General features: G+C 49.2%; 1 protein-coding gene across 4 annotated transcripts in view; it reads left to right on the forward strand.

Moving 5' to 3' along the window:
- MN1 (MN1 proto-oncogene, transcriptional regulator) overlaps window positions 1-13,832 on the forward strand; it is a 111,227-nt gene that overhangs the window by 21,977 nt on the left and 75,418 nt on the right. The window contains exon 2 of one of the 4 annotated variants that reach the window (XM_063350904.1): window positions 2,971-3,068. The exons of the other annotated variants lie outside the window; for them this stretch is intronic. Within the exon in view, the coding sequence (XP_063206974.1) occupies window positions 2,971-3,068 (98 nt within the window). The remainder of the gene's footprint in view (window positions 1-2,970; window positions 3,069-13,832) is intronic. 4 annotated transcript variants of the gene reach the window in all.

A 13,832-nucleotide genomic window follows, 5' to 3' on the forward strand; every position in this document is an offset into this window, starting at 1 on the left:
CTAAAGACCAGTGTGAACGCCCTTGCCTTCAGAATAACAAGTTTTGATCTTGGGCCAGTTGACTCAGTGTCTCACAGGCTGAAGATGCGTGTGGTGCAGTGGTTTGCACACACAGCAGCCCTGGCTGATGCCGACGTGGTAGCCGGGGTCCAGTGAGCGTTTTGGTTGTATGACTCAAGCTGTCCTACCTGCATCTGGCCCCGCCTGTGCGAATGAAAGGGATGATTCAGCCTGGGGTGGAGGATTTTGTTTGTTTGGTGCCTTCTTTGCATTTGTGTCAGGGCAGTGAAGCGGGCTCTGAGGAGCCGAGTCTTGCCTGGTTTGACAGAGCTCAGTGTTCGAACAGTGCCCTGCTTGGGACAGTTGCAGGTGGTGATTACAGGGCAGGCCTTGCCCTGTTGCATGGTGGCTTCTTCGCATTTGGCTTTAGTTTGGTAGTGAGGTGTTTGTGTGGAACTGTATGCATTGAGCTAACAGGTCTCTTTTCAGGGCTAGGATGGGTGGGGGGCACAAGGTGACAGTCACCCCTATGAGTGCCAGGGTTGTGTTTGCAAACAAAGTCATTTCACAAAGGGGTCTCAGTCTCGCTGCTTTGTTTCTGGTTTTATGGACGTGTCCATAAGCTTAAGGGTCTTGCAGACCACGTGCACGGGAAGGTTGATTAGCTGTTGCCTAATTGCTCACCCCGCAACACTGTTCTGTGCTACGTAACTGCTTTGTAACTCACGTGAGTTAAGGAATGGTGTCGTCTGTGTCAAGAAGGATGAGGCCATTTGCACCAATGTTCCCCTCCGAAGGGCCCTGCCGCATTGACAGTCCATCAGGGCAGGGGGATGAGTGTGCTGTCACCCCTCGTGCTGTGTCCCGTGGGACCAGGGCTGGGGAAGGTGAGGAACTCCCTGCTTTCTCTGGGCATTGCTTAGTGCTACGTGCACACTGCATTCGCTTTAAACTCACCTTCCTCCACCGCTCCCCATTAACATGGCTCATGGAAAGTGGTGTGGCAGAGAGAGCATCGCTGTCTCTGGAGAGCTGTCTCTGCAGAGCCAGGTGATCAAAGAGACCTGCCCTTCTAGTGGGACACTCTGTGCTTCTGCACTGACCGAATCTAGACCAGGTTAAGAGCAGTTGTCACAAACAGCTGTATACAATCACAAATGGTTTGGGTTGGAAGGGACCTTAAAGGCCACCCAGTGCCACCCCCTGCCCTGGGCAGGGACACCTCCCACCAGCCCAGGTTGCTCCAAGCCCCGTCCAACCTGGCCTTGAACCCCTCCAGGGACGGGGCAGCCACAGCTTCTCTGAGCAACCTGGGCCAGGGGCTCACCACCCTCAGAGTGAAAAATTTCGCCCTGATACCTAACCTAAATCTCCCCTCTTTCAGTTTAAAACCATTCCCCCCTCGTCCTGTGGCTCCCCTCCCTGATCCAGAGTCCCTCCCCAGCTTTCCTGGAGCCCCTTGAGGGACTGGAAGGGGCTCTGAGGTCTCCCCGGAGCCTTCTCTTCTCCAGGCTGAACCCCCCCAGCTCTCTCAGCCTGTCCCACAGCAGAGGGGCTCCAGCCCTCCCAGCATCTCCGGGGCCTCCTCTGGCCCCGCTCCAGCAGGTCCACACACAGCTGTAGTTGCACATGGGGCAGGAATGAACTCCAGTCTCTCGTGGGTTACTCTACGCACAGTCCCCTCCGCAGTGAGGTCCCCAGGGACTTGCTCTGCTCCCGTCTGCCAGCACTTTGGTTCTCCAGCACTGCTCAGCCCCGTGCCCTCTCCCTGCTGCTCCCCTGCCCTCGCCAGGGCAAGTGGTCCCTTCTGGGCGTCCCCTCCCCGAGTGCCGTAGGGCAGAGCCCACCCAACTGCCAGCGTAGCAGGGCAAGCTAATTGTCTGCCGTTTTTTTTTTCATTTTCCAGGGATATTGAAATTGTTGTGGGTCATAAATCACGTGAGCACATAGCTAGAAAGGGAACACAGGCCCATATTTTAGCTTTGGGTTTAAAGATGAGACTGTCCGTCCTGCGTTGTGCTGGCCCATTGTGTTGATTTACTGGCCTGTGAAACTTTTAGAGTTAATTTTTCATCGAAGCAGTGAAAGTCTGTCTGCCCGTGACTTTCTTGCTTGAACAGCTGTTTGCTCCTGATTCGTTGCTATTCTGAGAATTTCGTGAAGACTCTCCACAGTGATGTGACAATTGGAAGAAAAAGATGAGCTTATATTTTTCTTATCCTAATAGTGGCACTTACAGACGTACCTAAGAAAGCCAGGTTTCTTTGTGTGGTTTTTTTTTTTAAGGTGAATCTCCCTTGCTGCCATTCCTCCTTCCCATGGTTGTATGTGTCTTCTATCTGATGATTATTTTGCTTTTCTTTCAGATAGATTTAATTTTAAAACATGCTGTTCAAACAAACCCTGGTTCTCCATCAGATTTCTGGCCCCCAGCTGAATCGCCACACCTTTCTGCTGCTTTATGGGATGTTTCTCCATGTGCCAAATCTATTATATGGCAACAGCATTTCCATCTCTTTCTGTAGCCAAAATATGGGGTATACCAGAATTTGGGATTTTTCTATAGCAGAGAAGACTTAGCAAGAATTTACCCAGAAGGTGCATTTTGGGTTGATAGCATCAGATATTAGTCTGATTTGCGAACTAGTCAGTGTTTTCCAGCAGAGATTTTGACCCTTTAACAAACTCGGGCTTCCTGACAATTCTGCTTAAGTTACTTTTCATAGACTGTTTAGAGATTGTCCCTGAATTACTAAGGACTTGCAAACCGTGATTTGAAAACCATCGTTTCTGGAATGTCACGGCTCTGCCTTTTGTGTTCCTCGGCACAGAGCGGGCCGAAGGGTGTCCATCTCTGAGCTGCGGCTCTGCAGGTGCCTTGGTGAGACCCAGCTTTGTTCTGAGGTCTTTGCTCTCGCTTTTCTCTTACTCCGTGAGCGGTGAAATTATTTGAGCTCCTTTTGATTTCAGGGAGGCTGTTTCCCAAGGCCCCCTCATACAAGCCGCTACTTCCGAGACACCAAACTGCAGTTGGAGGCATCCTAAAGAGGAATGGGATGTATTTCGAGGTAATGCTATAAATAAATGGGATAAAAGAGATAAAGATCCTGAATGCTGTCTCTTCTCACGTACGGTTAGCCTTTGGTAAACTCCAGTTGTATTTTCACGAATATCCTTGAACTCGTGTGGTTTAACCCAGAGCGCTAATGCACACGATCGCCATTTCTTGGTGTGCAAGAGCCTCAGATGTGTGAGGCCCCTGGGAGAGATTGACTTTGCCTGTGGCAGTTTTGTATTACGGTCTCTCGTAATTGTGAGTTATAGATCGGGCAGAGGCACCTCCAGGAGCTGCAGGCAGAGCTGGGGAGGAGGCGGGAGGGACAGCGGGATGGGCGGCCGGGGGACCCTCCGTCCCCAACCCTGACACTCTGACGCAGATCTGGCTTTGGGAGATGAGGACATGGCTCCTGTTGATTTCTTTGGGAACAAGGCGACTAAACACATAAAAGTCTTTGGCCAGCTGTATCCAAGTCTTTGCCTCACAAGAGACTGATAATATTTCAGAGACAAATTCCCTTTTTTACACTTAGCTAACAAGTACTCATTTAATTTGCATCCTGAGACTAAGCGACCGCAAACAAAGTTCTTTGAGGAGAATCTTCTTCTTTCGTTCTGTTTTCACTTCATTTAAGGAAAATAGAGATTTCCATGTATAATATGCAGGGCTTAAATATCCTACTTATTGTTGTCATTTCTATTTTTTCCCCAGCAATTATGTAGAAGCTCTTGCACAAATCTGACGAGAGAAAGCTGGAATTTGTTTCCTCCTCTGTTGCGCTCTGTGCATAATCACCATCTATTCATTGCCTTTACACACTCCATTAATACACCCACTTCCCTTGCCAGTGTGAGTGGGCATTTTCATGCTATTTTTGGAGGCCTGCTCTGCTCTGTGCATTGAAACTCGCATTAGGCTGAGGGTGATACTGGTACTTTTGACCCGTGTGTCCTCAAGAAGAAAAAAGCGGCAGCAAAACTTACTAAAATGATCTGACGGGTTAGAGAGTGAATTGACGGGTGAAGTAAATATTGCTCTTTTGGGCACCATCCCCTGGCAAAGAGTCAAGTGGTGGCAGAGGCAGAGCCAAGCTCCGGCCAGCTCGAGCCATTTTTCAGTATTTAACATGTGTTAAAAGGTTCCAATTGATGAACCTGATAGCCCGGGACACTGTCTGAAAGCGGTCTGATGCTGTTGGAGGCTGACGGCGAGCTTTTGGGAGCATGGGCCAGTGGTGGCCACTTGTGCGATATCTGTGGGAAAGGGCAGGTCTGTGAGGCCAGCGGGGATGTGGAGGGCATTAGTCACTCGTTAATGGGCTTAGCTCCTTGTTAAATGTCAAGGTGGCAATTTAATGCAGAACATTTAAGTAGCGTCTTTTTTCAATTTTGGCCTGTCCTGAAATAATACTAGACAGTGTCCAAGAACTGGTTTTAGTTAAATGAGGGCAGATTGAACAATTTCATATGACTTCCGTGCGGGCAGAAAATTCCACTTTGGATTTTATGAAAAACCTTCTATTTGCTCGTGCATTCTGGCTGTCGAGAGATGGATTTCGCATGGGCTGGAGTTGTGCGTAAAGCTGCCATGTGATCATTTGCGTGCGTATGAAATAAATTTGAAAGTATTGGGTGCAAAGCCCAGCATTTCCTTACTCATCACGGATGTGTGGGTTGTTACCATCGGTGAAAACAGGCTCAAAGCGTTTAGTTAGTGCAAGTGAATGATGTATGCCAACAGCAGAGAAAACATGGAATCAGTCAGCCAATATTCACTCCTACTGTGGAGTTCTCCTTTTCGCGTTACGTGCTGGTTGCAGAGGTAGGGACATGGCTGAGACCTCTGTAGTCCTTTGGAGGGAGGGTTAGGAGAAGCTGTTTGTCCCAACACTGGGTCCGGGTGTAAATCTGATGGAGCCGGCAGGCAGGATTTAGACAGTTAACTCCTTTCTGAGATGAGCAGAAGAAGAACTTGGGTTGTTTTGCAGGGTGAGGACAGGCCCCAGAAAAACCCTCAGAGCTCCCAGAGGATTCACTGGTCCGAGATGGCAGCGTATGAGCATGAGGAATGCTCAGTTGGCAGTGCTGGGATGGGTTGTAGTTGCTGGACTCCTGTTTGTTTTCTGTTGGAAGCATCCAGAAGTGGTTTGACTGTTGATGGCAGTTGGTTTGGTTTGATTTTTAAAGCTGTTTTTCCTCACTTGGGCAGGGTTGTATCTTCTCATGCCATGCAGAGCTTAGGAGAGCATGGTGGGTGGTGGTGGCACTGGGGGGAGCCTGACCGGCGGTTCAGAGCTGTATGGTTGGGTTGGGTTGGCTTAGACCGTGGTTGAAAGTTTGGCCGTCAGTAGCTCAGGTTTCAGGGGCTGTTACACACGAGCCATGGTGCCTCTACGCGTGAGAAGGCAGGACCAGACTAGCAGAAAGCAGCACTGCAGCGCTGTCGTTGTGATGGGACCTGGTTTGCAAGAATGGTCTTGTATTATGTGAGAACCAAAACCCCAACATCAGCCTCTTCGGAAGGGGGGCAGGCAGAACTCCCCTCTGCGGTTTGCGTATTTTGCAGTAAAGCCAGCCTGAGAGTTAATGTGTTAAACTGAAAAGAGGAACTGGAGGGAGCCAAAAGAGAGGAAGGATGTGAGTTAAAAACAGTCCGTTGTCCCCGTGGCTGTAGCAGGGCACAGGAGTGGATGCTGTCCCAAGGTATGGAGCTTCTGGATTCCCCACCAGACACAGGGCTTATGTTTCTTCTCAGAGAGTCATAGAGTTGGAAAGCAGTAATTTAACAGTAGCTTCCAGAGAAATAAATAGGTGTAGGCAGTTTCACGCTTTCCTGTAAAACCACGGACGTGAGTTGCTCTCCTGCTGGGCAGTGGGCAGCAAAGTGGGGAGCTGTGGGTTCCCCCTTTGTCGTCTCCTCCCAGCAGGGTGGAGGGAACATGTTTTTTAAAATAGCAATGTCTTTCTCCTCATCCACACATCGTTCATTCTGCATCTTCAAGGTCATGCTATGTGTGAGATGACAGCTGCCTTTTCCACTGATAGGGTTAGCATTTTTCCTACTTAACGGTGTTTTCCCCAGTTTCTTCAGACACGGGCATGTGGCTAACAGTCTGAGTTTGTCCTCAAGTGATATCCGCCCCCGCTTGCTGCTGGAGCTGTAGGGTAGGACACTGCGGTCTGACTGTAGCCCTACAGCCGTAACAACAAACCCTTAACGCTGCCGTGGGTTTGGGCAGCCTCCCTGTCGTGGCACACGCGTCCTTCCATTGCTCCTGGTGAAAACAGGAGCATGAAAAGAGGTCAAGGGAGGAAAAAGAAAAATGTGTATTCGCAGCAAGCACTCTGTGTCTCTTGTTATCTAAATTCTGTGCGAGCAGCGAGTGCCGATGGAGCTCCATGCCAGCTCTGAGACCACTGAAAGCAAAATAAACATCTTTGCAGCATGGGCTGATACACGCTCCCTTCAGAGTCGCAGGCACCTCCAATTAATCATGCTGTCTGTGCAGGAAGAGGCTTTGAGGATCAGGGGACGTTGCCAGACCTGATGGGCTGAGGGACTGGTGGGCACCACTCAACCTTAAGGGTAAACGTGCCGAGTTCCCAGCCCGAGCGAGCGGGGATGGCCCTGCCTTGCTCTGCCTTCAGGTGAGTGGTGTCTTGTCTGTATACAGCTTTAATCCTGGCTCGCGGGATATATTAGCGGTGTGGGACAGTGCTCAGTGCTGTGCGCACGCTTTCAACTGGAGAACCTTCCCTCCTTTGTGAGAAAGGCGTTCACGGTGCAGCTCAGCTGGATGGGTCTCGGCGATAAACCTATGGGCTGACCAAGCCAAATGACTTCTTGAAATGTTAATGAGTGAGATGTGGCTGATACCCCGGAGTTGGGGTATCCCTGCATAGCGCTCCTGGTCAGCAAAGAGGAGAATCGCCCGGTCCCCGTTTCGGCTGTGCTCGTCATTAGGAGTCCTTGGTGCCAGCACTTCATAACCACAGATGCTTCTGACTTTTCCTTTAATTTTGTTCATATTGAGGCGGGTAGCATCTTTAAGCATTTTATAGGCTTTAAAAAATGCATGAGTTGTTACACACAATAATTGACGTAAAATCGGAGTAAGAAGGCGGCCTCAGTCATGGAGCAGATGGGGCTTTTCACTGAGCACCAGCAGAGTGTCTGGTGCTGCCCAGCCCAAAGCCAGCGGCAGCCTTCGCCCCGGGGCACTAAAGGAGAAGAGACAGATCCACCCCGAAGCGGGGTGCGGGTTGCTAGAGGTGAAGAAAACTGAAAGCGGTGCCAGTTTTAGGGAGAAAGCAGGTGGCAGGTACCATGTTTGTGTTTATAAACAAATGCGAAAGGTTTGCTTACTTGTACTGCTGGGTCAAGAAAATGCCTTTGTCTGGGATTTTGTCAGCGGTGCCTCGGTGAGGGAGGAAATGGCTCATTTGTTTATCAACACAAATGAACTAGTTGTGTTTAAAAATACAATTTTAGGAGTAAATTAATCTGTGGAGACTAGGTCCGGTGTGCAGGGAAACATGAAATGTTTTCAGACCTTATTTTTCTTGAAAACTGAAAAAGATGATTCTGTAGTGTGTACAAATGCAGAGCTATGTGCCTGAACCAATATGTCAAACTGTCATGTGGGAGATTTGGTGAAAAACATCTTGTCCTAAGGGAATAATTTTAAACACTATATGTAGGTTTGCTGCCTCATAAGAGATCATTACTCAAATCTATTCCCTCTTATGGTAGCTTGGCCTCTGCTTAACGGGCGCAGAGTGAACAGAAGCTTATTAACGCATCCTTTAAGAGTGGTTATCAGATGGTAGAGGGGAAACTGATCTCTGACCAGGGAATATAGTGGTTTTGGCCAAATCCTCTGATCTAGCCTTAACAAGATCAGTAGCAATCCAGGGGCTTCACGCTCGGCTGGCCATCGAGGGCGGCGGCGGCGGGGCCACGCTGTGCGGGGCGGCCGGACCCTGGGCAGCGCGGGCGGCTGGAGCTTTGTCAGAGCCGGTGAAGAAGTGTAAGGGACGAGCCCTGGGGCAAGGAGCCGTTCCAGGGATCTTCGCCTCCTGTTTGTCACTTCAATCTCGAAGGAACGCTGAAATGTGGAGTGGAACCCATTCCCAACCAGACCCCTGCCAGACTGTGGCTGCACCCTCGCTCCTGCTTGTCCCTGCCTCCCGTTCCTTTTGTTGGCGGTGGTTTTGGCAAAAATGTGAGGAATGGCATGAGAGGCACCTGAAGAGCAGCATAAACTCCCAGTGCCTCTGTGTAGCATCCACGGTTGCCTTGACTACACACCATCCCTCCCCCAATTCATCTCCTCTCTCACGAGACGATGCATGTAAGGCGTGCTAGCATTGCAGGTGAACTCCTTTTTAATGGGATTAGTTTACCTAAAAATAGGGGTACTTCTGGGTTTGCATAGTGCTTGGTGGGGTCGTCACAGTTAAGAGAACATGTTTATTTTTAAAAAACGCATAAGGAGATGCTACATGAGAGAAGAGGCTTTACAGAGCAGCTTAATGTGGGATAAGGAAAAAGGAGGAGTGAGAAGGAAGCTGGAGGGAATGAAAGTGTGTATATATGATGTGTTTGGGATTGAGGAGGGTGTCAGGATCTAATCTCTCTGGAGAGAAATGTGTTTTTCCTGGGCTGATGTGAAAAAGCGGTCTGTAGCGTGTGCGTTGAATTTTTTGGTGGAGCAGAACTGAACTCCCGGTCTCCTCCCAGTGTCCCCGCTGCGGGCTGCCGAGGCCTGGCCAGGCTCCTGCCTTAGTCACCCTGCTGCTGCTCGGGCTGGGTACACAAACGAACAGCAGCCTTTCATTTTCTGAGGGCGTGTGTGCCTTTGCAAAGTAGAGCAGAACGGAAGAGCAGGTCCCTAAATGTGCCCGGTCAGAGCAGCGGGTACGGGGCACGGGAGAGGGGCTGGGGGAGTCTTCCACGGGCCCCGCGTTTCTCTCTTCGCTTGTTTGGGTCTTCACAATTGAAATACGTTTGTGTGGGTAAAGCCTGTTCAAAAGCTTAACGTGGAGCTTTTGGCTAAAAGCGAACTTTAATATTATTTTTTGAAAAAGGAAAGTTTTTGTAGTCTTTTGGGATGTGAAGCTGTCTGTGCGTGCATCTGCCTCTGTACGGGAGAGCAGCCCGGCGTTTTTGTCCCGACTGCTTGATAACAATTCTTACAGTTGCTTTTGTATGTTGTTATAACTGATGAATGTTACCAAACTATTCAGGGAATAGCTCAAAATATTTACCTAAAACACACAGCTTAAACTGCAATAAACAAACTTGCTGGAATATTGGCTGAACACAAGCATGTAAGAGCTGTGAAAATGGCCGGACTTCATTCACTTTCATGTTCCAATGAATGTTTGCAAATATTTCTTCGCTGTAGCCACCCAGCTCTTCCAGATGTTATGGCTGGCTCTTGGAAGTGCCTGTGTGCAAGCTGAGCTAATAATATTAATCAAAGCTCGTGTTAACTTCCAGGGCATTCAGTGATTATTGCCGGAATTTTCTCTGCTGTGAGCAATTTTGCGCAGTTGGCTGGGACAGGCAGTGGTGGGCTTTCCTCGCCTTTATCTTCCCCTGAAATACTGGGTATGGGTTGCTGCTCTGGACAGGAAAATGGTCGGATGGACCATTATAATCAAGGTAAAAGGAAGAAATAGTTTCCAGTGCTAAAAATTTAAGCTCGATCCGTACAGTAGCTGGCTTCTGCAGAGCTTTTTGGGGTGAGGATATTGTTACGCTTGAGCCGTTTCCAAACTCCTTTTGGTCTTTGGTCACTTTATTGCTTTGAGTTTCATGCCTTCCACGTGAACACGTTGTGCGCTTACATAGGACGTTTTATCACTTATCTTTACTTCGGCATTTGCCGTTTCCAAGGGGCACACACTATCCTGCGAACCGGGTACTTTTACTTGCAGCTGACCCAGGTTCTGTCGTGTCACGTCCTTTGGTTTGGAGAGGAAGTCTCCACCCAGACCATCTCGAGATCCTGCGTGTGGAGGATGGCTCTTATTACAAGGGTATTGCTTTTATTAATAATACAACTTTCTTGCAGTAGTCGCTAATAGAAGGCAGTTGTGCAATTTCAACATAATTTGTTTGAAAATTCCTTGCCTTCAATTAGGTGTACTTCATGACTGACAGTGATTTATCTGAAACTTGGCAACTGCGAGGCAGTGACGTGATGACACCATCTTGCATTACCTGACTAATTTTAACCTGCTGCGTCCCATCAGTCTCTACTGACACCACCCCTCAGGACTGCCTGCGCTGCAGGAGGCGGGTGCTGGTTTGAAGGAGGCAGAGAGACAGCGAGGAAGGCTGGCGAAACACGTCTGCTGGGAGAGTATTAGCGTTTTGGACAAGCATCAGGCAGTATCTCCTGCTTAAGAACGTAATTCTCATCAGGTGGATCAGTGCAACTAATTTTTTAATACAAAGGATTTTTTGTTTTTTTTTCAGAAAAACATCATAGCTTTGTCAAGGTAGAAATACAGGAAAAAAGTAAATTGCACTGAATATTTCCCTCCGGGTTGGCTTTGAGAACACTTGTGCCAATGCAGGCCTTACTGCACGCTCTCATCCTCGCTCTGTTTCGGATTCGAATGCATCATTTTCTGTGCTCTTTAACAGGAGACCAAGAGAGCTTGAGCTCCCACAGTGATGTTGAGTTAGGCATCGTGTGGACGGTGGCAATCAGTATTAACTTCGCAAATTTAGGATTGAGTCCTGCTCACCTCCTTTGCTTGGGGTTTCCTCAAATCCTGCTCATCACTGCAGGACAGATGTTGCATTGATTCCTTTATCAGTAGTTTGCTTACAAATTTTATCCACAGGAAATGTTTTAGAAATTATTTACTGATTTACAAATAAATAAGCCTAGTTTATTCTTTAGATGCTTCTGGCATACGAAGTTCCTCACTGACTCGTTGGCCGAGGACCCGATCCCTGCTGGGTGTGAGTGCAGCCATCGCTGCCAGCGCGGCGCGGTGAGCTCCGGCCCTGATCTGGGTCCTGCTCTGGGAACGTGCGGTCCCTGCCGCTTCCGTGGGTGTCCCTGTGTCCTCAGCCCAGAGGCCGGGCTGATGGAGCCCGGCAGTGAATGCTCCTTGCAGAAACGCCACCGAGATCCCCGGGCCCCTCGTGGCAGCAGCTCAGCACCGGGACTCTTTCCTCTTTCTCTGCGGTAGAGGAAGAAAGCTGCTGTCACACAGACTAATCTCAAGGCACTGGCTTTTCCTGTACCGAGACCAGCATGTCCTGTACAGTCAGAGAGACCTAAGAATAAAAATATCGGGTAGTGTGAGCAGTGTAAGGGATGTGAACAAATACACATTAAAAGACCATTTCCCTTTCTCAATTCTCTGCGATCCCATTTGAGTTCTAAACATTTTATAAATAAAAAGCTATTATATTTACATCCAGGATAGTAAGTTTAAATTGAACACTTCATAAAATAGCATTTATTTAGGGAGTCTTTTTTTTTTTCCCCCTATGATTTTCCTGAAGTGGCACTATCATGTCAGCGGGGGACTCGCTGGTCCGCGCCCCCGCAGCTGCTGGCTGTGCGCAGGGCTGCCGTGCCCGCAGAGCGCTGCCCCTCCACCAGCTCCGCAGCACCCACGGGTCCCTCCTGCTCAGGGCCGAGGTGGAAACGCTCCCCCGGGGAGGTGAAAACGCTTGTAGTTCTTCAGAGGCGGCTGCGGAGTGTGGAGGGTCTGGGGGGGTGATGCTGCTCGAGGGTAGCAGGGGGGAAGAGTAAGAGTTCCCGGCACTGGAGCAAAGGCAAAGGGTGCTAATGCCACTGAAACTCTGCGTTTGGGTATTACACAGCGAACTCCGCTCGGTGCTTCAGCTCTGCTCCTTGGCACTGCTTATTTATCAAAACCTGACTAAAAAAACCCAGTGCCAGTTACAGGGGACTGTAATCCACCTTGGAGTTCAGAGAAGGTGAGCGTCTTTGACCTGCGGATGTTGGATTCTTTGTTCGAGCAGGGGGTGAGGGTGTCCTGCAGAAATGCAATCCTGGAGCATGGCTGTGCGGGGCTGAGGCGTGGAACGGAGCTTTGTGTTGATTTTGCACATGGTTGCGCTAAAGCAGCGCATGGCTGAGCAGGCAGCAGCACCGCTCTGCGCTCCTTCTCCCGTCGTTTACAGCATCGCGTCCCCAGCTTCTAATTAGTTTCTCTATGTGGTGTTGTGATACTCTTTTGAATATGAGCATCTCTGACGTCCTATAATCAAGCATTGAAATAATTTTCCAGTTTAAATCAGGAACTTCCAGATTACTTTAAGATTATTTTTTAATCTCACCGTGATCGTGTAACAAGCTGTTCAGTTCCTGTTTTGTATCTGGTGTAGCGGCTGGTTGAGTGAAACAAATGCAACTTGCTCCATGAAGTGTGATAAACCCGCACTGCTCGGCTTTGTGGAACATAGGAAAGATGAGGTGAAGAAAGGTCTTAAGGAGGTTAAACATTCACAGCCATTTTCTGGCATTATTTGGCACGCTCCAGCATCACCCTCAGCCCCGCGCGATGGGAGCTCTCAAGGGTGCAGCAGAGAAATCACGGTCCCTGTGGCGGGTCCGCTCTTACCGTTTGCGTGCTGGGTGAACAGGAGCGAAATGGTGGGTGAGGGGAAACGCAGGCTGCTTCCTGAGATGCTCTTGGCTGTTTTTCTGTTGTGCTTTGTGCCATTCCTCTATTTACTCACCATTTTTATCTCACAAAAAAGCCTTCCTTCCAGGGCTGAGGCGGCTGTTTGCATCAGCTCGGCAGAAGGAGCGGCGTTCCCGGGGGTGCGTTAGCTCCGAGGGGGTTTTCCGAGTTCCCGGGCTGGTGGGCCAGCTCCCCCTGGGGAGAGGGGAACCAGCCCCAGCCTGCGCCGGCCACCGGGCTGCCCAGCCCCAGCCGGCGGGGGACACAGCCGCTGCCTTGTGTTTCAGAGGGGTGCAAGAAGGACCCCGTGCAGGGACTTTGGGGACGTGAGGAGTTGCAAGGCGAGGGATGAAGTTTGGGGGATTTTGTCTTTGAGCTTTTTTTTTGGTGATTTGACTATGAGCAGCCGAGAAGAACTACAGAATTGATTGATTTCAGCAAGGAAGAAGGTGGTAAAGGAAAGATGTTCTGGATGCACTGGGCAGGGAGAAGGCATGTGCACCAAGGCAAATTTTGAAGATGAGAAAAATATATTTGCGACAGAGGAGGTTGCCTGAAAGTACTAAGAATGGAAGCAAGGGAAAATAAAGGAGTACCAGTGAGAATGAGTCATGAGTACGTAGTAGTATACTTTGGAAGGAACAATTCTAGCTGCTCTTCGTATTAACTGTGAAATCCAGAGGAAAAAGGCCTGGGACGTTGTGTAGGATGTTTAAGTTAAACTCTTTAATTTCTGTGGTTAACAGAAACTAGTAGTGGCTAAAGATAATGTAAATTCCTAAAATGGAGGAATTGTAAGAAAAACGTTATCATGGTATTCCATTAAAAGAGGCGATCAGGGAGCCCTGTACCCGTGCGAGGCCGATGATGGGAATGACCTGGAAGACACGGAGGGTTTGGGGCTGGTTTCTTGCTTGGGGAGGTGTCAGTATTGATTTCAAATACTGGGGGGTGAAAATTCCCAATTGTGCTGCAATCCAGGATACTCATAATCAGTTGGGTACACATCCCCTGCGTACAGACCTATTGCTGGTTTACTTTATTAAAACAAGTGCATGTGAAAGAGAATATTTTTGATGTCTTTCTGG

This window comes from Chroicocephalus ridibundus, chromosome 13, assembly GCF_963924245.1.
Source record: "Chroicocephalus ridibundus chromosome 13, bChrRid1.1, whole genome shotgun sequence".
Classification (NCBI taxonomy): Eukaryota; Metazoa; Chordata; class Aves; order Charadriiformes; family Laridae; genus Chroicocephalus; species Chroicocephalus ridibundus.